The sequence below is a fragment of the Chamaea fasciata genome, unplaced genomic scaffold (genome assembly GCF_029207755.1).
Source record: "Chamaea fasciata isolate MVZ Bird 193981 ecotype frontalis unplaced genomic scaffold, bChaFas1.0.hap1 SCAF_7, whole genome shotgun sequence".
NCBI lineage: Eukaryota > Metazoa > Chordata > Aves > Passeriformes > Sylviidae > Chamaea > Chamaea fasciata.
The window spans coordinates 13007982-13035376 of NW_027094092.1; the positions used below are offsets into that span (position 1 = coordinate 13007982).

The following is a 27395-nucleotide window of genomic DNA, read 5'->3' on the forward strand; positions in this document are numbered from 1 at the left end:
AAAGGGTTGCTTTTCTTTTTGTTTTGAGATTCTTCCTATGTAGATGTTCAGAATGAAAGGTGGCCTAATAGAAAACAACATCCAGAATCACAAGACAGCCAAGTAACCCATCAGCAGCTTAACGATGTGACAAACCCAGGGACAATTCGAAGGCAGCCTGTGGAGACTGCCAAGGAGCCAGATGCCACCCCCAGAAAAACACCATCCAAGGCTCAGCATCTATGTCCCAGCAGAGGTCTCCACACAAAAGGAGGAGGAGGAAGAGGAGCAAGTAAAGGAAAGGTGAACATAAAATTGTAAAGGAATTGTACTTATACATGAAAGCAACACTTAGTTGAATTTAAACATCTAAAACTAGGAAAAATCAAAGCTTTTGCTAAAAAAAAACCCCAAGATCTCTTCAAGACTGAATATTTTATGCCAAAAGTGTATGTTTCCTTTTGTTTCTGTTACCTGTTAAAACAGTGTATTTTATAAATTTATGATGATGAAATTTAGATGTCCCAGAAGTGTTTCCTCAGTTTTTCTAAGAGAAATGCTAACAAAGCAAAATAAAGTGAGTTTTACAGACCTTTTGGGACTGTTGGCCAGACTATCATTTTCACGTGTGCTACCACACAGATAACAAACAGCTTAGTATTTAAGAACCAACAAGTATGTATCATCTTAACTCAGAATTTTAGGCAGAATAACTGAGACTTATTTGGCTCTACATGGGTACATCTGAAAGGGTGTTGATCAAGCACAGCAACCTGAAATTGCAATAAAAATCAGGGGAAAAGTGTCTAATTTAGAAGCATGATAAATAATAATAATAATAAAAGAATAATTATTGAGAATACTTCTGATTCTCTACAGAATCCAAGTGTGAAGATGTGCATAGTTTGCTTGTAACAGCACCATTTTTCCTTTCCCTGTTTTCCCGTGTCTAATGTATCCATAGTGGACACAACGTTCTGATTTTAAACACCCATAGATCACTCTCCTGCAGAGTCTGCTCAGCAGTAGAAAGTGTGAATATTCTCTACACCTTCCCCTAATACACCAAATACCTCTGCAAAAAGGCGTTGAGGTGCAACACAAACAGGCAGCTAATGAATTATCATAACTAATGTCATAATAACAAAGATTGTTGCTGTGATTATTTATGCGCTTGCTGACTAATGTGCTCTCCGATTTATTAAGAACCAATATGTGCAAACAAACTAACTGCATTTGTGAAAATACAAATAATACATTTTGTAGTCACAGGCAAAGTTACAGGCATTCAGTTTACCCTTTACATTCATCTGCGTACTGAAAAACATTCTTTCTTACCTAAACAATGATTTTACCAGTTATTCATATTCATTCGCTTCAGAGCTTTTGGCTAGCTTGTTCTTTTCTTCTTTTTTTTTTTTTTTTTTTTTTTTAACTATTAGCGCCAGTAATTTCAGTGTCTGTCAGTTGCTATTGTATTTTATGTCAAGGGAAATTTTTATGTGGCCCTTAATTCCCCTCAGTTCCTGCCTCCTTAGGAGAGACACATGCTTGTATTGCTTCCCTCTCAAGCAGCAAAGGAACAGTTACCTAATTTCACCACTGAGTGTCTGCCGGTCCCAAGTCCTTTCACTGACCAGAGATTCATTGCACTGGTTCAGAAAAAGAAAAATCACTCTCATCTCTTCTGCTGCCCTGCTGTGGCTAATGGCCAGCCCAAACCGAAAATAAAAGAATCTCTCCACATTTCAGATACTGCAGCATGTATTGTTTGCAGTACTGAAAAATAACAGCTTTATTTTGTTAAAAGGGCCTAACTTTAAGTGGACCATGGAATATTTATGGCTCTCAGTAGTCCTTTGAAAGAGTTATCTTATGTTTTTATGCCGATCATGGGTCAGAGGTTCAAATCAGCACTTCTTTCTGTCACTCCTTATATGTTTTACTATAATTTACAGCTCAGCAAGAGGACTCATAAAACAAAAGTGTCTATTTTACTTCAGCAACTAATTCTAGCTAATCAAAGCTTTCCAGCAAAACAACCCAGCATGAAACTCTGCGTGGAAAATATGCAGAGAACAAAGCGTTTTGTCAAATAACACATCTCATGATGTAAACACATATGTCTCTTATAGGAAATTTTATCGCTTCCACATTATCGGCACACAAAAGGAGCATTCTTGCTGCAGACCTGGTGCGACTGTGGAGCCATCGTCATTGGAAACAAGAGCCTGATTAGGTTCCCACACAGATATGAATAGATTTTCTTTTTTTAGTGTAATGCTGCCTTTCTTATTTCTTAAACAGACTAGTAATTGTGGCTGTAAAAACAGTGGATTGTGTTTGGACGACATTTGTTTCTTCATATTTTTTTTAGCTACCCAATGACACCAATTATCCCATATGGTTGTCCTCTTCTGGAAAGTCTGAGTTAATCCACAGCTGTGAAGATGAAGACGCACCCAGCAGGCTCTAAATCTGGTGGGTCTCTTGTCTGTTAATAAAGTCCACAGTCTGCTGGACAGATGTTAAGAGGATCTGTCTAATAAGTCAGTGACAAAGACCCAGACTAATTCTGAGGAAAATAATTAACCAAAACATATCTATCCTTCATAGTTTTTCTTTTTTTTCTTCATCTTTTGGAGAAGAAAATCTGCCTTACTTCACAGAGGAGCCCCACAGCACATACAAAAGGTCCTGCTCAAAAAAACGTGGACTAAGAAACCACATTGGCTTGTGTTCTGAAGAAATGATAGATCTTTTTGTCCATGACCTATTCCTGAATGCTGTGGTTCCTGCACCATTATTTAAAGTTTGGGTTCGTTCATCATAAGATGGGGGGAGCCTGAATAGGTATTGTCAGCTAAAAAATATCTACCTAAATTTATAATGTGAGGGAAAATGTAAACTGAAGACGAAATCAACATTTTACTAGGTTTTTGTTAAAAGTTATTAACATTGCCTTTCCTAAAATAAAGGGACTACAGATAATGCTTTTCATCCCCAATCTGATCTTCTGGGGGGAAAACAAATTAACTAACTGACCAAAACCCCAAAACAAACAAAAAAAAAACCCCAACTACATCTCCATTAAAAAAAAAAAAAAAAAAAAAAAAAAAAAAAAAAAAACCCACCCAAAAACACAAGGAAAGAATGTGGAATGAGAAGACACCTGCAGCAAGATCCACGTTTAGAGCCTTACTCACTTTTTCCTATCCCCACCTTTTTCTCACCATGGCCTGGCAGCACAGACATCCAACCCCAAAGTCTCTCTCAGTTACAGTCATGAAAATTTGGAGAAATGCTACAGACTTAAAGTACATGCACCAGTGCAATAAAGAACTAACTTGCCTTCAGGCATATGTGCATTAAGGTGCTCTTAAGATCACTTCTGTTTTGTTTGCAAACTGTATTTCTTCTTCTTTTGACCTCCTCCTGCTTTGACACAATGAATTAGAAATGGCCATCGAAACAGCCCTCTCTGCTTTGCTGCCTGAGTGCAGGATCTCTCATCCAGGCTTCATCCCTGAGATCGTGCCCCTCGGAAGTCAAATGGCTTGGATTTCATCGAATTATGACAACTAAATACAATCTCTCAGCAACTGCCTGTTCACAACCTATTTATTGTAAAGTTGTGGACAAAGCCAAGAATGAATGCTTAGAACTCAAATAAATTATCAATCACTGCAAGTGGCTAAGACAATGCACTTAATTTGGCACCTAGCAGTTGTTTTTTTAATATTGTGTTAGTTTCACCTTAGGAAGTAAAGCTGATGGTTTATAAGCTTTACCGCACCTCGTCAAGTATTCAAGATAAAATGTCACCCCATCAACCTATGAAGCTGCTGGGAATTTTTTGTGAGACAGAAGGAAAACAGTAAAAGAAAAGTTCACTTCCAGCGAAAAAAAAAATTAAAAAATATATCCTGAAATTTTTACACAACTAAAGTTCAGACAGTACATTAGATATATTATATCACCATAGAATATATGTAACATTGTGTCTACTGAAAGAAAGTGACTACTCATCTTACAGTGTGAGAGCCTGATGTTTAAATCAGACTTTCAAGTTTTTTCCAGTGCCACTGATTCAAAATCTAAGCCTGTAAAGTATAGGTACTGACCCTCAGTCCCCTAGAGAGAAAACTAAATTACTGCCATGTCAGAAAAGAACAAAAGGTTGGCCAAAAGCGTACAGGGGGAACAGAGTACAGCTACCAAAACACAGAAATAAACAAAACAAAACCAAATTTAAAAACATATATACAGAATTGAAGACCTTCTGTGTCGATATGGAGCTCTCACTTTCTGAAGAACAATTCCCTTGCTAAGCCAGTGACTGGAAGGACAGGCAAAAAATCCTCACTGACTTGACGGCCGTGTCACACCTCATTTCACTCTTTTTATTTTTTTTTCCCCTTTCCAAACAGACTGAGTGTTGGTCTTCTGAGAATATGATGCTAAGCCACTTTTCCTGTAGAGTTTTTAAACTGGGCCTCTGAGAAAGGGTTTGATACAATTCAATGACTGAAGTAATACCTTTGTCCATCTGAGCATTAAACGGCCCATTGAAATACAGCTTAGTTAGAAAGAATTTCAGCAAATGGTGCTTTCTAAATTTTTTATTATTATTATCATTATTATTCCATTCCCAACAGATTACAGACTAGATCTGAAAATGCAGTTCCATCACTTTTGGTTGCCTCTTAGGTCAGGCCTTTAGCCAGTGTTAATTAAATACAACCCCTTCAGTGTACTGGAGGTTAAATGAGAGCAACAACCTGGTTGTCTTCAAATATTACCTCATGCTCTCCACAAAGCTGTATTCTTTTTGGGAGGGCCCCTGTTTAAACACCTTGCTCTTAACAATAAAAAATTTACTGGGAGTTGGAAGGAGGAAAACCTGCTAAATGCTATTTTATCCAACGGCCAGTAATCACTAAACATTAAACACCTATTTCCATGCAATATACTATGTCTATTGTGTTTAAATAACACACATCATAAAGAAAAGTGCAGCAGCAGACAATTTAGGCTGTAGCAGCACATGCAGCAGAATTTTCGACTTGATAAAGTGAAACTATAAAGAGTCGATGCATAAGTCAGACAGCTTCCATACCTAATATTCTTCCCTGCAGCTATTACAAGTTCACATTTTTGTCTCTACTAGGCATGCACATTAGTTTACCTACAATTTCATGTATTCAGTCACATTTTGTTGCCTGTTCCCCACAATTTGACTAGAGCAAGAAATTGGAAAGTAGCTGAAATTGTCATTTTTTCATCTTAGTGATTTTAAATTAAAAAGGGTGGCTTTTGTGCAAGCTATTTGTTTGCTGCTTTGTAAGAAAAGTTTCCTGAAGTATTCATAATAATTTTACTATCAGTTGAAAGCAAGCTTTTAAACACATGGCAATTAGTCTTGTCTTTCTGAACATGACTTTACCGTAAATACTCCTCCTTGACTATCCCTTTGTCCCAAGATTCCTGAGAAGAATGCAACCAAGCGATAATTCAGCATTATTGCTGCTCCAGTGCACTAATCGCTTAGAGCGTGGCGAGGACCCTATGTTTACTGCCACAGGGCTCCTCCAGCCTCCCGGCCCAAGGCAGGCTTCTCAGCCCAGCAGCATCCAGATGTCAAGAGGAATCTCCAGGTCCTGATGCAGCATGCCTCTCCGTTCCAGTATGGCCCCAACATCTGTTTCATCTGCTGGCGCACAACCTGCCCCGCACAGTGCCGCTGCCGCGCAGGGCAGGGGACTGAAATGCTGCAGTTGCACAGCTCGCTGTGCACATCCCTGAAAAACTCTGTGTCTGGCAGATATCAGGAAGGACAATGTGATAATTTAAAAAAAAAAATAATAAATAAATAAATTTTAAAAAACTTGCTTTATACACGGTGTATGCTTAGCGTTTTTCCCCCTAGTGGGGCAACAGCCTATAACACATTAGCGCCTCGTCTTGCTAACTTCACTCTGGTTCAGTTCTTTATGGCGTAAGAAAAGGATGAAAATAAGGGAGACTAAGTGCTTGTTCTGGTTGTAGCAAATGCTCTTTATAAAAAAAGGAAAAAAACCAGTCAAAAACACCGCTTAAAAATGAGACAAACTTAGGCATCTCCTACATATTTATAATTTCCTATAGATAGTAACCCAAGGGCTCAAAAACAATAAGCATCTTTTGTCTAAAAGAAGGGAGTATGTAAACATTGACATATTATCTTGAGGCATGACAAAAACAGCAAACATTTTAGTTGATCTAGATTAGGTTCTGACAAGGAATAAAGGAGTGCTAACTGTTCTCATCTCTTCCACTTTGTGTATCTATTCTCTTGTATTTTCACTAGCGACAATAATGGAATAGTTGCCTGCTCCCATGCAAATTCTTTGAGTTGTTTATGAAAGCAAGATCAAAGCCCAAACTGAGAGAGTCTCTGTTTTTCTCTGCTGTATTTTTTCCTCTAGAGGAGGACCTAATGAGAGGCTGTTAAACCAGGAATCTTGCACTCTCACAGTGCAACCTCCCAGCTCACCCTTTCCCTGGCCAGCCTGGGGGCACAGATCACCACAGGGGCACCGAGGGTGGGAGGCAGTGAATACTTTTGTGTCCCACCTTGGCATGGGGTGAGCACCTGGACCCAGGAAGGAGGAATCATCCCTCAGACCTGCCATTTAAACACTCCCACTCTCTGTGCGTCTCAACAAGTCACCATCTTCCCTGTGCTCCCCCTGAAATGGATCCACTGCTGCTGCAATACCGCAGCACTTGAGCTAGGTACATCTGCATACAACCAACAGGTATTCCTAGTAGAGATAAATGCCGGCATTAAAAAAACCACTGTCCTAATAAAATATTGTAAATATCAAGAAAAAAATACTTCATCAAGTATCTACAGCCATTTCCTCTGCAGGAGGATAGGAGAAGCATCAGTAAAATTTTTCTCCTAAGCACAAAGATTTGCATTCCTCCATTTAATGCTGTCAGATGATGATACACTACTTTTTGATCACAATTCTCCTGTTATTTACCATAGACAGTAACACAATAGCCTTATCTGTGTTGTTCTGTCAGATTATATATCTTGAAAATTTGCAAAAGGTCTTCAATATTTTTTTATTATCTTACAAAATAACTGTGAGACGATCTGTTTAGATACCTTTGGTGGAAAGCATAGGACAACTGAATTTTCTTGAAAAAGTAATTTCAAGTTTCCAGCAGATAATGTTTTTCAAGAAAAAATTTGAAATGTTAAAGATAAATCTGTATGTAATTTGTCTGTGTTTGCTACTATTAGAATTTGCTGTTGGCATTTTTTTAGCATGAATTCCTCCTAATAAAAATTGAGGATGGCACTAAAGGTAACAGACTAATGATCCCACCCAGGAAAGCAAGCAAGGACCAGGCAGAATGGCTCCAAACACACCTGCAAACAGAGGCTCTGGTGTTTTAAACTCCTTCTCTTATATCCACAGAAAGTGAATAAGTAGTACTTACTTAAAGTAAAATATAACCAGATCTATCAGAAAAATATGAAAATATAACCAGATGGCTGCATCAGAGCACAGGTTTTTTCATTCACTTTATGCTATCCTAGTACATTACCTTCTCTGGTGACACTATAAATCAGATTATTCTTAAAAAGAATTTAAAATGTTTTCTGGTATTCTTTCAGAAGTTCTTCCTAAAAAATCTGGGCTTTATTCCTTACTGCTGATATGAAGTATTTTTAACAATAAATATGAGAAGTCTGTATGAAAAGCAGCTACCTCACAAATTCAGATAGTTCCACGCACTTTACCTATGGAAATGTCTTCTGCACTAAAGCTAGAGTAAAAAGAAAGGGGACCCCCATGATAAGGGGAGAAAAATTACATGATTGAAAAGCAATTAATTATAGTAAATTTGCTGAAGGGATGATAGCTATCAAAGCTTATCAAATTTTGCATTTCAGAATTTCTGATATTTCTTTCAAAAAACGTTAACACATAGATGGGCTTTGTGAGAAAAGTCAGGAGTTTCATTCAGTCTCATGTCAGCAGGATAACAAGCAATTATGAGTAACTGCTTGTTGAGCTGTGTGAAATGAGTTGGTGAATGAGTTTCCTAGTGAGCACATGTCCACGTCACTGGTACGACTGCCAGTAATGCAGACAATCTTAGCTGAAGGGGTCTAAAAACATAATTATTCTCCTAATCCTATAGGAGATGCTTGTGCAACCTAGTGTACACATTCTAGGTGTATCACCCTGGAGGTACACAGGAAAACTGAGGCATAAGCAAGAAAAAGGGACATCAGGACATGTGAAAAAAAAAAAAAAAAATAAGGGGCAATAAACTCTCTCTGCATATATCTCATAAAATCTGGAATAAATTGGTGGGTTCATTCACTCTCTGACCATCCAGATGGAGAAATTGTCTAACATGACGACTGCAGTATTTCCTTTGCAGAACTGTACAGACACAGAACAGGGAAACTGAACGCTCACTTACCACTGCTAAGCACACTGAGAGGCAAAATCTCTACAATTAAATTCCTATGTGCTCCCATGACAGAATAATGAGACACCATTGCCGCAATAAACGGGTGCAAATCAGGGAAAAGGAAGAGAATCCCATTTAAACTGCCTCTCTCAATTCCCACATCTGAATCCCCATCTTGTGAGAAGATGCCGAGGCAACTCTACGTTTAAGAGCTGAATTTTTGAAAGTGCTGCTTGGGATTTGAAACTGCAATGTTTTCTTACTTTTGTAAGAGAGACGGTTCATGTGGTAGCTCGCAGCCATTCTGCAATTTTCACTAGCAAAAATGGACAGAAGACAGGGATATAATAAATATATACTGGCTCTACTGATCAGGAGAAGCTTTATCAGTCAGCTGGGGCACATCTGGGAAAAAAAAGTCACTCAGGTGCATCTCTAGCATCCCATTCAATTAACATACCATTAAAAATGGTATGTCCCTGTTCAGCCTGCTGCGTTACCTGATAAGTCAACATAGTTAAAATGTATATTTAAATGCAGAAAACAGTGAAATGTTTTCTTTGTGAGGCAGAAAACAAGCCCCGTTTACCGGTATTTTAAAGCATTAGAAATAATTGTGCTTTACAGGTTGCTTAGCAGATCGCTCACACTGATCTTTTACCCCATATTTTGAACTTTCATGCACCTTCAAGGAAAATTAAATAATTTCCTTATAGGAGGTACACACAAAATTATGCAAAACATATTCAAATGGGCTTATAAAAATTAAATCTAAGAAAAAAAAATCACATTTGCACCTCAAAACCAGGTAACTGGGAACTTACTATAATAAATTCATTGGAAGATGATGTATTTCACACCAGTAAATGCAAATTCGGCATAAGATTGTTTTGCTTTCTGAACTGCAGTGGGTGTGAAGATACTTCAGCTGCAGTGCTGGGACTGCGTTAAATAGGTTATGAGGCCTGAACAACCCTCCCCCAGGTGTTGAAGACGGCAGCAGAAGAAAGGGCCTGGACTGGATGAATCACCCTGGACAGTTCAGAGAAGTGTTATTAAATAACGCTGTAAACTGGTTAAATCTGGTGACTTGTTCTGTGTCTAGAGCGTAGCACAAATGGTTCAACTGCATTGAAGGGACTTTGCCTCTTTGATTTCTCACTTCACTTCCAAAAATGCCAGTGATCCTGACAGCACACTCTCACTATCCCTACACCTGAAATAGTTTTCCATTTGTTTTCATGCTTTGCTATAATTTTTGCCCAACACCAAAATGCATGCCCTAATATGTCTACTTCACCAGATTTTGTGAAAGATTCTTCTAAGTCTCAAATAATTCCTTAATACTGAAATTTCAGCATGATGTGTTTTCTTCTTGTACGCCTGAAGACGCTCCTCCCTCCTGTCTCTTTTTCAGGACTGACACGCAAACCTTCTGGTGTGCCTCCAGCCATATGTAGCCTTCATGCTGAGTCTTAGGAATAGACAGATGAATCCAATACTTTCTAGTCAGGACACTTTTCTAGCTCCTCAATCATATGGATTCTAAAAACATCACAGACCAAACATATTTTAAACAAGCAGTGAACTGAAGGTCACACCATTCCTATTTCACCATCCCTAAAGCTGCTTCAACTTGGTGATAGCATTATCTACGCACTGGTTTGAAGAGTTTTATCTCATCTGCTATGAATTTCCCTCTTTTTTTGAACTGGGTCAGTGGGACGGTATATGCTCCTCTAATCAAAGACCCTCAGAAATGAAGCAGGTGATGATATGTATCCAGTCCAGGCATCTTTAGGAGAATTTTTCTGCTTCTTTTGAGCACACACGTGTGTGTTATTTTACACCTAGAAGCTCTAATATAAATCACCCTTGCTCTTAGAACTTTTAGTTCAGATGAAAACTGAATTATTAAGTTTTCTTTTTCTCTAGCAATTAGCCAGGATGAAATGAAATAATACACTGGCATGTATTATTTTCCTTTGTGCATAGACCTAACTTAAAAGATATTTTTGTCTTTAATCCAGTTCCTGCTTAGTTCCTAAACAAGCAAACATGTTAACACCGTCACAGGAAAAAATTCTTCATGTTTATCATTTGTAGCCAAATTAGGCAGCTTGCTCTATGGTTATCAGAAGTATAATAAAATTCCAGAAACATATTCACTTGCAGCTAATTCCTGTAAGGCACACACCATATACATTTCTAGAAAGCTTGAAGGAATCCAACTGCCAGCTCAGAGTATGCCTCACAGTCAGCCTATTCCCCAAAGGGATGCCACAGTTTTAAAAGAGCTTTAAAAAACGTGCTCATCCCCTGATGGCACTCTGTAGTACTGGTGCCTCTGGTGCTCTGTCAGTAAATGCAGCAGTAACTTATTTGCTTCTTACTGGCTTCTGAGTGAATACATACCCCAGGGAGGCAGCTTTGCAAAGCACAATGATTTTAAAATAGAGCCTGGGCTTTCAGCGAGGGGCAGCCAGTGGTTAAGGCAGCAAGAACGTCTTGTTGACGCTGGGGGCTCAGCCTCTCCCAGTCACTTGGGCTCCAGCTTCTGCCTTGATATAGACTGAAGAGATGCAGGAAACCTTCTGCCATCCAGGCTATAAGCATGATATCCTTTTAAACCTACAAGTTTCCTGATAAGTTAGTTGATGTCTGTGCCACTTAGGATCTCAGTGGTAAATTCTCCCCGGAACAGCATGTGGGCCTGGAAGGCAGCTGTCCTGCTTGGTGAGATCTAAGGGTGCAAAAGGTGGGAATCCTTCCAGGAGCCTGACCCCTAGCTGCCAGATTGAAAAGCCTTCCCTCTTGGGAGAGGAGAGCAGGAGCAGGACAGCAGCCCTTCCCAAGGTGGAGGAGGGGTTGGGCCTATGAAGGGAACAGAAGGAGAGCTGTGCCAGGCTGGGTGACACTCTGGTGGCTACTGTCCTTCCTGCAGCCCAGGAATGGACCTGGGTTTACCTAGAACTGCTACAGACTACAGGAACAGTCTCTTTCTTAAACATTCCTATAATTTTTTTTATTAAATAACATGACACCATTCCAGTAAGCAAGAAGTAGTGTAACAAAGACATGCTGTTTAAGCAGCTATTGGAGGTGCAGGGCATGAAATGGGTGAGAAAAGGCTCTTGAAGCTGTACCAGGCTGATTACTCTAGCTAATGGCTCTGTTTGTTTGTCTGTCCATTTTTGCCAACAAGAGGAGAAGAGGGAAACTCATTTTCCCTCTGATATTACTGGGGGAGCTAGGAAAATCTTCCCGGGAAAAATATTCATCATAAGTGATATTTTACTGCAAAAAGTCTCAATTTTGATGGGCTGTCCTTTCCTGATGAAAATCACTTTGCCAGATAATTCAGGATTGAAGATGAGAAGGAGTAGGAGAAGATGGAGTTCTAAGAAATTCTGCAAAGAAAGGAGGTCATATGGTAAAATATTGACTCCATGACATCATTCTCATTGATACTGCCGCTGATATAATTCAACACAGATATTACATACAGAGACATAAACATTCAAGAAGGGAGAGGCACAAGTATAACTATTTCATTGATTTTAATTAAATTTTCCTGAGTATTGCAAGGTTGGCATATTTTTAATTTTATCTCCATTAAAGGGTGTACTTGGTCTCTCAGAGCCTTAATAAAACCTTCTTTCGACCTCTCTCCTCTCTGTGCTACAACCTAAATTTCTACATAAGAAAAGGACCAAAATATGTAATTTACTACTTCTATATGCTGAAATTTGCACACACCATCCCCTTAATTTAGACCACTATTCACTGTATCATAATAAGGAACATTCTGTTAAAATATGTCCACCTAGAGCTCAGTAGTCTTTGAACGCTAGATAAAATCATTCTATAAGGCTAATGAAGACAGAAACTCTGCCTGTAACAATATTAAGTTTGTTTTCTCTAGTGATTCGAAGAAGTGAGCAATCTGTCAGTAATACATTGAGGGAAATTACTTGTCTTGTAGGAATTCCCGCTGACAGTCACTCACTCACAGTGCTGACCCAAACATCTACCCGCTGACAAACAAATTACAGTGTCTAACTTTGAAAAGGTAACTAGCTGCTTTTAATTTTTATTGGTCTCACCAAATATCTCTCATATTTACCCAATCTCCATTCTTCGCTGTGTTAAAAAAAAAAAGGGGGGGGGGGGGGGGAAGGAAAGAAGAAAGAAAGAAAATGGAAAAACCCATGTTTTTTTGCATTTGAAAAAATTGTTATTGCCTGCATCCGAGAGTGTTATGTCAGATAAAACTGTTAAACTGTGTCTAACCAACATTAAGACTGGCAGCCCTGCCAGTAACTGACTGGGTGAGTGAACACATTACTGAGACAGCATTGTAGAAATTAATTTTCTTCAATAAAGTGATTTTTAAGGCTCATATATTTCACAATCTAAACATATGTCACTGTTTCATAAACAAAATAAATGGATTAAAATAATACATTACCAATATGCTGACACATGGAGATATTTTAATTAGAAATACTTAAGCTGCGTGATATTTAACTGCTATATTTGTTGAGGAGGAGCATGCATCATTTAGTAAGACATAAGGCAGGTACATCACTTTGCATGATGTGGTACCAGAGTGGGACCAAATCACCTCCAGTGTGAGCTCTCACTATCAGATCACATTAGCCCCGCTGAAAAATCGTTTTAAGGTTACAAAATACAGAGGAGACACCATAAGAGCAGCCGTCTACTAAAACAACTCCTTCATTCAAATAATAAGTCACCCAGATTCTGGTTCCTGAGAATAATATTTCTTCATAAAGGGCCACGTTTAACAACTTAGCTATTTAAAGGCCATATTTACATGACTGTCGCATTACATTGGCCTCTTTCCTGCACATTCTTCTTGACTTACTTTGAGGACCAGAACTAAAATAGCTGAGGAAAGCAAATGTCAACTATGCCCTGAAATTTATACGTGTGAGAGATTTGGAATAAGTAGAAATGTAATATATTGTTTACTGTACCAAGTGCCCTCTGTTCTCTAAAGGTCAAAAGCATTGTAACCTTGGAGTTACAGTTTCTGATTGTTCCCAGGGTTAAATACATTATCAAAATTAATGGTTCAAACCCCTCAACCTTCAGATATATGAGTATTCATGCCTCCATCTGCTGAACTGTTCAACTAAAAATAGCATTCTTTGGCCTTCCCTCTACTAATATTGTGCCCCTGAGGCAGGCTATGCAATGCTTCAGCAGTACACTGGATCTGCACCCAGCAGTATAAAAAAAGGTCATTTACTTTCTCTGCAACTAGAAGAGAGTATGGAGGAGTGGGATAAGATGAGAGGGCAGAAAAGAAATAGGCAAATACGTGTTTACTTAAATTTTTCTTTTTTTTTTTCTAACCGTGTTATAAAAACTTCAGGTTTCAAGAACACAGCTGCAGCTATAGTTAAGATTCGCCAAGGTTCATTAGTGTTTTAAGCGATAAATTCTGAAGGACAAATTACACAAATAGTTTGGGGAAAGAGTTATGAACGAGAGCTTTTTTGGTTTGCTTTTTTTTCTTAGAGCTCACTTTGTTTAGGAATAACTCCAGCTAGCATCATTGTAATGCTTCCATTTCTATCAACAGTTTATCAGTCGTGGTTGAGAGAGTTGCGACACTTCCTCATTTATCTCGGAGACAACTTTGTAGAAATATGTAAGAATGAAGGCAAGGGGGGGTTTCAAATACTAAAGGGCATATAGTAACATTCCTTGCTTGAAAGTAAGGACATACAGGTGCCACCTCTGCCACCACTGTGACTTCCCAGTAACTAGGTTACTGCTACCAGCAACATGAGAGCTGGAAAATCCCATTTTGTGCTCAAGTCCACTCTTTTAGCAAGATTGCTGGCCACACATCTGTAGAATCAGGTATTATCAGAGCAACCATTTAACAATTTCAGGAAAAGCTCAGGGAAATGGGAAAGGAAGGGAAACTCTGGAGAAGGTGTATGCAAAGAGGAGCAAAAGGAAAATTATTGACAGGTTTTATAGCTCATATGGATTAATTAAAGCAAGAAGCTTTCATTACACACAGGTATTAGAACTGTTTCACACATGACTATGTCACAGGTGTGTTTGGTAATAAATCTGCAAACTATTCAGTTAGTTTGAGGCTGGAGGGGTGAACAGAAATAGCTTGATTTTTTCTGACTAAACCTAGAGAATTGTTCCCCCATCATCTAGATCCCCTCTCATGCCAAGAGTCCTAACAAGGCTTGGTCCTATCATGGATATTATTTAAAATTTTGGCTGATTTGTTGAGGAAACTGGTGAGATGGGGCTGAGATGTCAGCTGGAAGTATTGAACACAGAGTTTTAAGTCTTTTTGTCAACAACATTGTCAATGACACCTTCATGAGATCAGTATACAGACCAAAAGAAACCATCTGGTGTCAATCCAAAGCTGAGCAAGACACCAGTTCAGGAATCTGGACTGGCATAAAAGTGTGGTAATTACCATTTCACTTCAGGATACTGAAAGCTACAAGTGAACATGAATGGCATTTACCATGAGCTGATCAATGTGATCAAAAATCTAAAGAGAAGATGGGCCAAATTGGTCTGTTGCTGAAAGAGAACTTTTTTTTTTCTTTTTTTTAATGCATGAGACATGAAAGTCAAAAACTAGTTACTTGAGAAAATGCTATATATGATTTCAGCAAAGTTTTTTGAACTCATGGAGATACACAATCTACTGGTGAACACAAATATAGAATTCAGAGAAAGTACATTTTGATAACAATGTGCTAATAGCTTGAATAAGGCAGGCAAACCATTAATTAGCAATTGCTCACTGGAGAAACATCCTCGTGAAATAATTGCTATTGTTACATGATGTACGTGGTAAAAAATGGTTCTCTGTGCTATTAGATTCAGAGCTTGCATAAAAGTTGCCCTAACACACAGGAAGATGAGAACACAAATTTGCTGCTGCCTCCTACCTGGAGCATGATCATCCAAATAAAAGAAAACATAAGTAGAAAAAAGGGGAGATTACAAGATTGAAGCTGGCAGAATTTCCTTAGCTGGATACAGATTATAGAAAATAATTTTGGAATTAATAATAATGCCCTGGTAGAGTTGAAATGTTAGAGCTACTGCAAAACTCATATTTGACCTAGCTTTCCCTCCCCAGGTTCTCCAAACAGGGATGTTACACACACACCCACATGTAGAAACAAAACCAAACCTGCAAATAAATTAGCTATTTCTCCCACTGGCTGAAAGGAACAGATTAGTTTTGTGATCAGTATTTTTAAGCACTTGGGAAATACTCAGATACCATGGTCACAGCATTCTTGTAAATAAATAAGTGGGTGGGGTGCACGGAAGAAAGGAAGCAGAACAGAGAAAGAAGTGGGAAGGGAAGCAAAGATGGAAAAATGAGCTGAAATGCTACACCCCTAACAGGCATCATGACGCATCAGGTATAACAACAAATTCTCTCCAACAAACACACCCAAATAAGTTCTCATTTAGGGAACACAGAGAACTGACACACAGAGAAAATTCATAGTAGAAGTAAATAAAATTTAGTTCAGGCAGTTTAACAATCTGATGAGCAGGTATCAGCCGAAGGTTAAGTGTTCCGTTATTTAAGCTCTTATAACCATGAAACATTAAAGGTTTTGAATTCCCATAGAGATGAAATTCAAACAAAACAGAAAGGGGGGGAAACAAACAAAAAAGTATTTTACAGCAAATATATCTAAATGGAAATTCAGACCCCCAAGCCTGAATGTTTCTGAATTTACTAGCACACATTTTTGCTGATTGTTTTCTCTCTAATTGTTCTCTTCACGTTTAACAACTCAGTCTATCATTTCTGCAAATTAATGAAAATGCATTATTGCTGCAGGTTCAGATCAAGTCTGATGTGCAAATATGTGGGTCAAGCTACAAATGGATCATGTAAAAGAAAAACAGGAATGTTTGTGGTTTAGATCCCATTTCTTTGACAGTTGAACAGTTTTCATCCTTTCCTGCCTTGCAGTCTTGTGTAGGCTCACTATTTGTTTCAGTGCATTTCAAAGGCAGCAAAAATAGTCTATTCACAAAGCTGATTTCGGCAGTATTTTCCCAACTAAAGCTAATAAGACTTTTGCTTCAATAAGTAGTCAAATACTGACTTTTAAAAGATACCTGTTATTTTTCCTTTTGAAAAACTTCTTCTTCGTTTCAATCTTGTCCAAGTCTTAACATCACATTATTATGACCCAAAACTATTTTTCGGAGATCTTTGCCTGCAGAGTCAGGGTGTTCACTTTTCAAAGGTTGATTCTAGATTTGGTCAGACCTAAGCTCAAGAAGTCCTTCTTGTCAGCTCTGGACCACCAATGAACAGTGGTCAATAAACAAGTTAAAATGGTCCCATTTTCACTTATCCTAAGTTAATTCGGCAAGAATATCCTCGTAGGGTAAAGAGGAAAGGATTTTTAATTTGCTTTGGTCCCTCTAGAAAATAACATAATCACAGAAAGGTAAGCAAAGTAGATATTGATGTTAGCATGGCAATACTTTGCTACTCTAGGCACAATTTATTCCTACTTTGCTTCTGAACCTGACTCTAACCTAACTCAAATAGGGGTTTCAAAGGTTTACTTGCAAATAGTTACATGCATCTTTAATGGCCTTGCCTCTCATGTTCACTGTCACTTTCTTTCCACACATTTTAACTCTGAAAGCTTTTGACTGTTTCTTCATTATTTATGACATTGTTGTGTCTTTTCTTCTGAAATTAAAAACTTCTTGCCACAAGAAGCTAGCTAATAATATGGCACATAAATCTTTCTTTCAAAACATTTCATTCTATATGTGCCAAAAAATAAATAAATGGCCAAACCGAGTCTCCTAACCATGCTTGGCATCTGACCAGCTTAATGCACAGAAAGGTTGAGATTACCTAAATACAGAAGCTAAAAGAGTTTGCAATTTATTGTATTGTCAGCACCACATAGTTTAAAAAAAAAAAAAAAAAAAAGGAAAAAAGAAAAACCCAATAATGCACTTTTGTTTGGATACACTGACTGGTCCAATTATAGGTAGTGCATTGCAGCTACAGAGGAGCGACCACATGAAAATAAAGTACAAAAAGATCTTTGAACTTATCTCCCATCAACTGTTCATAGAAATAAAAAAATACCATTAACTGCCAATATAAAACACACAGAACAATGTCTTTCACTCACAGTATTAAGGTTGGCTGCACGTTGCTGCACTGTAAGTACATAAGGTGTTAATCCTCCAGGGCTGTGCTCAAAAATTATTTAACATTCAGGCTATTATTTAGCATACAGCTGGTTAGCAGTTTTCCCCTAAAATGTTGGCTTCGATCCCACATATTTTTGTTCTGGCACATACCTGGAGCTGTAAAGGGCTGAGTCCAGAAGCAGCAGCAGCTGCCATTGTTGATGGAATGAACTGCACAGGGTAGTTATCACCTGTCGGGAGAACAATGCGTGCAGGTTCAGACAATGAGCAGAGAATAGCAGCAGACAAGTGCAAACAAGGCCCTAGGATTGCCTGTGCTCCACAGCACTCCTCTAAGCCTAAACATCTGCAAAAACAAAAGGCTTTGCTGGGCACGGACTTGCCATGCTCCCTTGGAACTTTTTTTTGTTAGCAGATAGCTGGTAGGCAAACTGGCAAAACATGATACTCATGATTTTCATTTTCAAAAGCTAATGTTCAAATCAAGCGTGGAAGTCTGGGCACAAAATGGGTCTTACAACCACAGACACACAGATAAGATACCCCAGGAAACCCCAGTGGCTCCCAGGGGTAAAAAAATAGATTTTACCACATGTCTCTTAAAAAAAAAATAAATCTGTTATACCCCCAAGAAATATCAGTCCTGTTTAACGCAGGGTAATTTCTTTTCAGTGTCAGGTGGTTCCTGGGACAGTACCCAACTTGGCTCAACACAGGTTGAGAATTCTTGTTTTGCTTTGGGGTTCTCTGTCTTGGGACAATTCTTTTAAGGTAGTCATAGAGAAAAACAAAATTAAATCACCTCTTAATATAGCTTGAAATACAATTTTAATTTTCTCTTGGATCTGGGGGCCTACTGAATTCAATAGATTAGACAGGTTCTCAGTTACATGAAGATTCAGGTACTAAAATTTCCAAATTAAGTATTGTAACGTGATGTCTTATAGCATATTTACGGGTGCTCCCACAGATGTGCAACACATAGGGCCATTTGGGCTCTTAGTCAATGTAAGGAAGGAAAGAAGGCTGAAATATCTTAGCAGTGTATTCTGTAATAGCAAAATGAATACAGTGATGGATAAGAAACTGTGATTTAATGGAATATCACTTTGGCTCCAGCCACTTCTTTAAAATCAGTGTTATATGCTATCTGCAAGCTACATTTTAACAGGCTGTGCATTTTTTAGATATTTTTACAATAATCAGTCTATTTTACACAAACTCTTCCATGTTGAAAGCAGAATGTAGCAATAAGGGAAAATAGAGAAATCCAGTATAATATAATCAGGACATTCCGATAACTAGATTTTTTTTTATCAACTCCCTCAAGTAAATAAATCTTTGCAGTCACCAGATTCCTTGGAACTCATACTTTTTGCCACATGAAGTTCTACTGAATCCAGCTCAGTTAAAATGCTCAGTTGTTTCACTTTTTTAATAAATAGTACATGTCTAATCCACAAGGTCTCTTTGCATCATATCCATAATACCTCATCAGGCCATTGAGCACAGTATGTGCTTGTACACAGTCCAGTAACAATTGGATTCTGATTGCATATGGAGCTCTGCTACAATGCATTCACTAACACTATATTGTACTGGTGTCCTATGGAGTAATGTTCAAAACATCTCCTCTTATTTTCCCCATTCCATGAGGTTGATTTTAGTGCACAACGATGTTGGCTGTTTTTTCTTTTTTTCTTTAAAAAACAAAACCAATAAAAAAGACTTCTAGATTATTTTCTTAAAGTACTTAAGCTGTCTCTTTATGGTTAAATAATTCCACTCATCTCTTTCATATTTATATGAAATTATCTGAATAAATAAGATCCTAATCTAAGTTAAATAATGTTTCTTTCAGAAATATCTTACAAGTTTGTTTTTTTTTTAAAATCACAAAGATGTTGAATTAATGATGCTTTAAATGGTGGGGAAAATAACCATCCGACTTATCAGCATGGACTGCCTTGCAGAACATTTCGGAGGCATTCTTTCTTTAAATATCATGAATTATTCATCCCTGTTCCACACAGCAATCTCTCCTTTCTCCCTCCCCCTCCGCATACACTTTTTAAGTTCAATACCAGTTGCTTTATTTGTACTAAAACATTTTCCATGTCAAACATATTTTAAAAAAAACCAAACTCTAAAAGAATTCCCTGCGGCACTCCTTTTTCACAGCTGTCATGCTCCTATGGTTTGAAATAGCCAGATATTTTATACCCACATGCGCACACGCGCACACACACGGAGTTTTTGGCTTCACAGTTAATTTAATAGTATCTTCACCACACCCTGTAGTGTTCTCTTTTCTCACCTGCTGGCTACAGGGCTGTCTTTTGTTGCAGGAAGGCAAATAATCATAGAGTTATGCCATTAATCTGTTATTAAAACCCAATACTGTCCCTTTTTGCCCTCATTTTAATGTGTCAAATTACGGCTAAGTCCTGGTATGTCAGCAGCATCTTTGTGCTGAGAAGAAAAATTAATACTCCTTCAGTTCCAGAGTACTTTGTTGACACCGAGGAGTAAAAGCAGAGCAAAGGTACTTCTTTCTCCCTTGAGCAAACTGAGCATGCAAGGAATGCTCTGGTTTTAATCTTTAATTACAGAGGTACATATTTCCCCCTCTCATTTTCTCAGTTCAAGAACCGATCGAGAAGCTCCTCCATAGCTGTCTTGGCAAGAAATCAGTCAATGTATTGTAGCAATTTTTTTCAAATTTGTTTCTTGGTTCGGAATGCTTGCATGAGGATTCATTCTTTTAAATTTGTACAAAAGGCAGGAGAACATGTTCAAACAGGTCTGCCTAAGGTACTGGTGTGTGCTGGCCTTTGATAACCAGGAGTGAGAAGAAGGCTGGAAGAAGAAAATCTGTCATGTTTTGCAAACTGATCCTTTCAATCTCCTTGCTGTGCTGATTGTCTATTTACATTTGGCTGCTGTTGTTTATATATAAATTGGTGTTTACAAGCCATGGAAAATTATGCCAGACTTCTGTTTCGTTTGTCAGGTTGAGCAACATTTTCAAATGAATAAAAGCAGTGAGCAATTGTGCTGTGTTATTCTACACAGAAATAATGTAAATGTTTCTTTTTGTCTTGGATGAAGAGATGAAGCTTAGCAGACTTTATTTATAGGATGTATAGACTTACCTTCCAGATCAAGGCTTTGTGAGCTGTGAGGAAAGAAGGATGTCTGGCTTTTGTGAGACCCAGTGTAGGGGGAAGGTGTTGCTTTATTACCCATCTTTCCTAAAACACAATTGTAAGACATAAGCTGACTCTCGTCTGAGCTACAAAGCTTTTGGCTTGATGATGTTTCCCCCATTTTGGGACTGTAACTTGAAATCTGTCTCTTCACACTTGCAGAATGAGAGGAAATGGAGTTGGAAGAGCTGCAAGAGATCTACAGTTCCAGGGCCCTATCCTTCCAGACATAATGAACACAATGAGCAAAGCATACCCCAGGTGCTGTTGGGATGCTGCAGGGATACAGCCAGCCACTCCCACAGTATTCCCACATAGGGCATGAATTTTGCTTGTCCAGAGCTGTCAGGGTTGCAGAAGATGTTGACAGAGGTAACTGGCTAAGGGAATACCATGCAGCATCTCCCCTGTCTGATGGCGCTGCGTCAGTTATGCGTTTGTCCTGTCTAGGGTTTGTTGCAGCTCTGCCTTGTCTAGGATTTGCTGACTTCTGCCATTCTCATCTTGCAGCAAAACCAGTTTCCCTTACAATTTTCTGTCTGCAGGTAATGTTTGCAAAATCATGAAATTTGCACATTTCAGTGCAAAGCCCTACCTGACAATATCCAGCTGCCTGCCATCATTTTCAGCTCTTACATCAATATTTATGATTGAGGCACATATGATTGCTACAACAAATCCTGAGGTTACAAAGTCCTTGTTCCAAGTAAAACCCAGCAAGGGATACATGGCAGCCTTTAATTCTGTCCTGGGGAATTTCTGTTAGAAAAAAGACTCATGAAGCCATGCAAAGACACATGGCCAACCCAGTACACAGTGGATTTGGTGTGTGCTTCCCGTTTTCACCTGCCAGGAGGAGGAGCAGCCTACTTACTTACCCAAGAAAAAAGAATATTTAGATATGGAAAATCCAAACCACCTTAGACCTTTAGAAAAAAAGCTTCTGAAAGATCTGTTCCAAATGGAAATTGCAATGTCGGATATCAGAGAAATCCAGCACATCTAAGATTATGTGAGTTATGTGGATTAGCTACAGTAATCAAGGAGTTTAATTAGTTTGATGACAAATATTTCACAGTATTGGAATGTTCTGAAGTCCAGCCTGATGACAATAAGCCTGACAGTTTTGTTTGTCATGCTTTCCCTAATAATATTATATTCTCTGATTTGCCCCGGTGCAACTAGAAACAGAATCAGGCCAAAATGTTGGCTCTGTTTCTGCCACCAGCCTAGGAAAACAGCTTCCATTTTCACGGTGCATTGCAGTGTAGCGAAATCTCTGGTAAATTATTCTTGTGCATAAAGCTAAATGACATAGGTAGATAGACAGGGGCTGTTTCTTAGCCACTCTAACCATGGGGTTTATATTGTTCTTGCATGAAATATGAAAAAAATCTTTGAAAATACACTGCAGCATATCACTCAACAAACCTGTCTAAACTGAGTTTTACTCTACTCAATGTCTTCATTTTCAATAATCTCTTTCAGAGATACTTTCCAGATGTAAAGATATGGTACAATAAAAAATATTTGCAGGACATTTTTAAGCAAAAGTGATCATACATTTTGAAATTACACCGACTGCCATTATGCAACAGGCATGGACATCAGCCCTCCCACCCTCTGCTTAGAGCAAATCATAGTTCTGTTTGAAATCTGCTCAGCTTAGGGTCTGGCTCCTACCTAGCATTGCTTTATATCTTTACTCCATCATCATCCTGCTTCCCTTTCCCTCTCAGCCACAAAACTTGATTGAAGTAATATTTTAGTCACTGAAAGATGGAGGAGGGAACTGTCCTTCCTTATCCTTATCTTCCTCATCCCACTCACTGCCTTGTCCTCTTGACCCAGGGCACTAATGGGGACACACTAATCACGTTCAAGGATACTCCAGCCCACTGAATTTCTCTGGATACGTGCGGTTGGTTAAATGAATGGAAATTTGCAATGGGAGAGGAGGTGTAATGGTACCCATGCTGTCCACCAGTTCCAAGCAGTAAGTGTGGTGGTCACAGTCAGAAAGCCAGCGCAGTTGCTTCGCTGTACTCGGAATGCAAAATAATTCTGCGTAGCATCTCTGGGCTGGCATTAGCTTCCTAACAGCTGCCACTCTCAGCTTCCCACTGGAATAAGTGGCAACCCCCACAACCAGGTACTCTACGAGGCTCGTCAAACGCCTGCAGGTCAATAGTCACAACAGTCATTTGAGATGCACAGTGCCCTAAAGTTTTAATTAATTCGGTATACAGTATAAATACTGAAATATGTATAAAAAATTAATTAGGTGGTCTATGCAGCTCTGATTTCTCAATTAGTACTTACCATGCCGGAAAATTATGTTACATGACTTTGAGATACATAAGGAAGCATGGGACTTTGGGGATTTTTTTTTTCTAATGCAATTATTACTTGTCATCAGCACTTGCTAACTTTGGCCTGTTTCACCTCCTAAAGCTCCAAACTGGGGGAGGGAGGGTTTCAGCCATCTCAGTGTTATAGATTCTTCCAGGCAGAAGGAAAGTTTCTCCTGTCAGGCTTTAGCATACCTGTGTATCAGCAAGTCCTGAAGTTTTCTGCTCATAACGATTGCTGAGCTCAGAAGTTCATGAGCAGCAAGACATGTACTGGAAAGGCCTCAGAACCTATTAATTTCTCCTCTCTTCTATAGGACCTTCAGTTGAGTGTACAAACTACTCTATTTTGTTAAAGAATACCATTTTATTCCTCCAAGACCTAGCATTTGTGTGCAAATCTGCAACAGTACTCAGTAACTGCTACCGTGGCATTGAACTAAACAGCCATGAAACTGGTTCCCAATTTAGCCCAGGAAGATATTTCTGTATAGACATATAATCATACCTCTGCTTGTACACCAAGGAAGGACTTCTCATCTTGGCTGTCCTGTCACACTAACACTGATGCACTACTCCCACTTTGGAGGCAGCTTAAATCTAGCCTGTGTTGCAGGCAAAGCAAATAAGGTGACTGTGCACACCATATTCAACATTCCCTACATGACACAGCCAGTTTCAAACATACTTAGTCCCCACTGCTCCTATTATTGAAATGCCTCTCACTGTATTTTCTGAATGTAGACTAAAACTGGCAGGGTCAAAACCCAGTCTTGCCAACATCAAAATGCAGTAAAATGAAAGAGAAGCTAAACGTGCAACCTAACAGAAAATGGTGTCTGAAGGGTTAATCCATCTCCTGCCTCCCCTCAGAGGTACGAGCAAGTCTAAACAGACAGTTCTGTAGGTGAAAGTTTCATTTCTCACAAAAGTAGAAGAGTACAGGTAGTAGCAGTCAAGTTCATAAATATTCCTCAGAAATGACTTTGAAGAACCCTCTCTATGAAAGAGTATAGCTTAATCTCCAGTTTCATTAATTCCTTAACTACTGTGCCGAGAGTGCCAAAAATAGGAATTAATCAATACCAAGTGTAGTTACAGCATTTTTTTTATCATGATGTGTCTCTGACAGAAGCAACTGACCTGCCCAGCTACCTTTGCCACACATGCAGTAGAATTTAATATATATATTAAAGATATAAATATTCTATCTTTTTTAAAGCCACTGGTTATAATCAGATCATAGTGACTTCTGGCCTTTTACTAGCATCATCTGGAATTAAACCACTAACCAGCAAACAGCTTCACTGTGTTCCAAGATATCTAGGCCTCTTCCTGCATGTCATTCTCCTAACTCTGGTTACACATCTCTTTCTGCATTCTGGCAAGTAAGAAAATGCCCTAAAGCTGCATCACCTCCTGTTAGGAGGCCAACAGGATCAAGTTAGATAGGTACCACAAGGAACACTGTAGAATAAGTCCAGAAAATTGGTCATGTTCAGGAAAATGCTCTGGTAACTCTCTTTCCTAAGTAATTTTTGTACCTAGAAGTCTACAGAGCCAAAATTAACACAACATGATTGAACATAACGCCTTTCAGCGGGCAGCACAGCCATCAGCTAAGTCACTAACAGTCACTACTCAGAAGGCATCTCAGATTAAAACAGGAAAAGCAAGGAAAGTACGTTCTTTCTCTTGTCTGTGAGAAGTAAGATCTAGCCAGGGTGTTGTAGGCAATTCCCACAACAGGCAACCCTTTGTCTTTGGTCCCTAATTGCTGTGAGGTAGTGAGGGGTGTGAATAACCCTCATCCTTTACCATCAAGAGCTGTCTGCCTTTCAGAACCCCAGCAACTGGTTCCAGCACACAGTGCACCAGTTTGCCAAATACGAAAACAACTTTGGGATTTCAAAACCTGAAAATAAGATAACTAGACAAAGAATCCGTGTTTAAATAGGATCGTCTCTGGACTAAAGAGACAGAAGGGAGTGGGACAAATGGAAATACTTGCTGAAATCCTGCTTGGCCCCATTTCATGCAATATTAAGTAAACTTGCTAGAAAAGATTCTAGGTTCAACCTGGCTTTTAATTAGCATTCTGTTTACATCATCTGTTATGAGGCTTTACTTTGGATTTGACCCCATTCCTGTCACAGTCAACAGCAAATGCACCACTAACATCAGTGGGACTAGGATCAATGCTTCACTTTGTACGTTTCATATTTAATGAATTAAAAAAACCTCGTTATTTATGTTTTTTAGTTATTAGTTATCAGGTTAATATGCTAAAGGCAGCTTGACAGAGAATACTATTAATGAGTAAAATAAGGTTGCTGCTTCTGGACTGAGGTCACTTACAAAGAATGTACAAATGAAAATAAGGTTGACTTTTATTTACTTAAATATCTTCCTACATTGAATTCCTTTGGCAAAGTGTCTTTAAACATTTAAAGCCCTGTTTACAAGGACGCTCTGAAAGTAGCTTCAAACCATTATATCCCTAATTGAATTCCCCAGGAGTCCTGTAAACTCAGAGGAAAAAAAGAAAGAAATCATAACATTTGCTAAATCATCTCAAAACATATTTCACTGCAAGGTTATGTGACCTGTTAGGAGTCTGAACGATGACTGGAATTGAACTACTGAAACCTTTTATTTACCAGATTGAAATCAAACAAAAGAGTAAGAATTCTGCCACAAAACACAAATATCAAATATACTGAAGATAACAGAATTAATTATAGACATGTAGCTTTTGCATAGGGCAGACCAGATGCAAATTGCTAGGCAAGTGGGCCACTATATTTAAAGCAAATGACTTTGTGGAAATTAGGTTTAAAAAAATTCTGATGTTCAATAACCAATAGTCCATCCACCTCCTTCAATCCAGAATATTTTTTTTTTCAACTGGAGTTGCAAAAGCTCCACATAATTTCCAACCAGCTCTGCCTGTTGTGTATCATCTGTATGAGACAGATCACACAAGAAGCTGCAGTTAACGTTTTAAAATGTGCAATAGCCTCGCATCATCCCTGTGAGCTTACCTGGCTTGTAAGTTATTCCTGGGGGGAAGAGGAATCCCTGCTGGGCTGCAGCAGCCGCCGCCAGCGTCCGCTGGTCGTGTGGAAAAATTGGGATCATGAGCGGAGGCATGTGACCCTGAACCTGCTAAACAGAAGAGAGCCTCTGATCAGAAATAGCACAAATTTGTCTTGACAGGTATTTCTCCAGCACTGATAGTGTTCTTGCGTTCACACAGTCCCACAGAACCTTCACCTTAATGCAATCCCTGCCAACTTCACATTATCACATCAAAGCCCTCACAAACATTGTTTTCCCTCAGTGTCAAAGGTGTAACAGTCTCAGTGAACTGCACATTTCCTTACTTCTTCCTGATCCTCTCTTACTTTTTTTGTTTTCAATTAATATTCCCTGTCCTGGCATCAGGTAAAAAAAATACAAAACATACCAAAGATTTCATTAAAACTAGTCCAAAAAAAGCACATATGTCTATTAATTTGCCCAAGTTTTCTCATCTTTGGTAGCAGAAAACACAGCAACAAACATTTAGAAGCAACCTAACACTGCAGTATCAACTTTGATGTTCAGATTTTAGTAACCTTAGGGAAATTTTAATTCTGAGATCTTACAACATAGTATTGTTCACATAAATACCAACAACTCAGGTATGTTATTTCAAAATCTCACCAGAGTACTAAAGAGTCTTCTAATCAACACCACTACTCCTAAGATTTAAGGCTCCAACATCTTGGCTCCTGAATAAACTAACATACTCTGCCACACACACCTCACTATAAGAAGTAAATTGCTTGTCTGTCTAAGCAGTTTTATAGCTTTATGCACTATCATGTAGCTTGGCAATTATGGAGCTGCATTCAGAGACCATTTCAGAACAAAACCTAATATATCAAATTTAATTTGACCGTAATAAATGTATCAAAAAACAACAAACATGCACAAGGAAAAAAATCCTTCTCCTTATACTAGCATTTTTATTCAACATATAGAATTATGTGATAGGATGATGCCTGTTAAATCCACATGTTCATTTCCAAGTTCCTTAACTTATGGTACCTGTGTTTCAAAGACAGTGGCTAGGATCTCAAAGAGT

General features: G+C 38.6%; 1 protein-coding gene across 8 annotated transcripts in view; it reads right to left on the reverse strand.

Annotated features, from left to right (window-relative positions):
* SOX6 (SRY-box transcription factor 6) overlaps positions 1-27395 on the reverse strand; it is a 368657-nt gene that overhangs the window by 72708 nt on the left and 268554 nt on the right. For 6 of the 8 annotated variants that reach the window (XM_066187619.1, XM_066187613.1, XM_066187615.1 and 3 more), the window contains 2 exons: positions 26308-26431; positions 17854-17933 (listed from right to left, as the gene is read on the reverse strand). In XM_066187619.1, coding sequence (XP_066043716.1) covers positions 17854-17933; positions 26308-26431 — 204 coding nt within the window. The remainder of the gene's footprint in view (positions 1-17853; positions 17934-26307; positions 26432-27395) is intronic. The other 2 variants (XM_066187620.1, XM_066187618.1) reach the window with 1 other exon arrangement.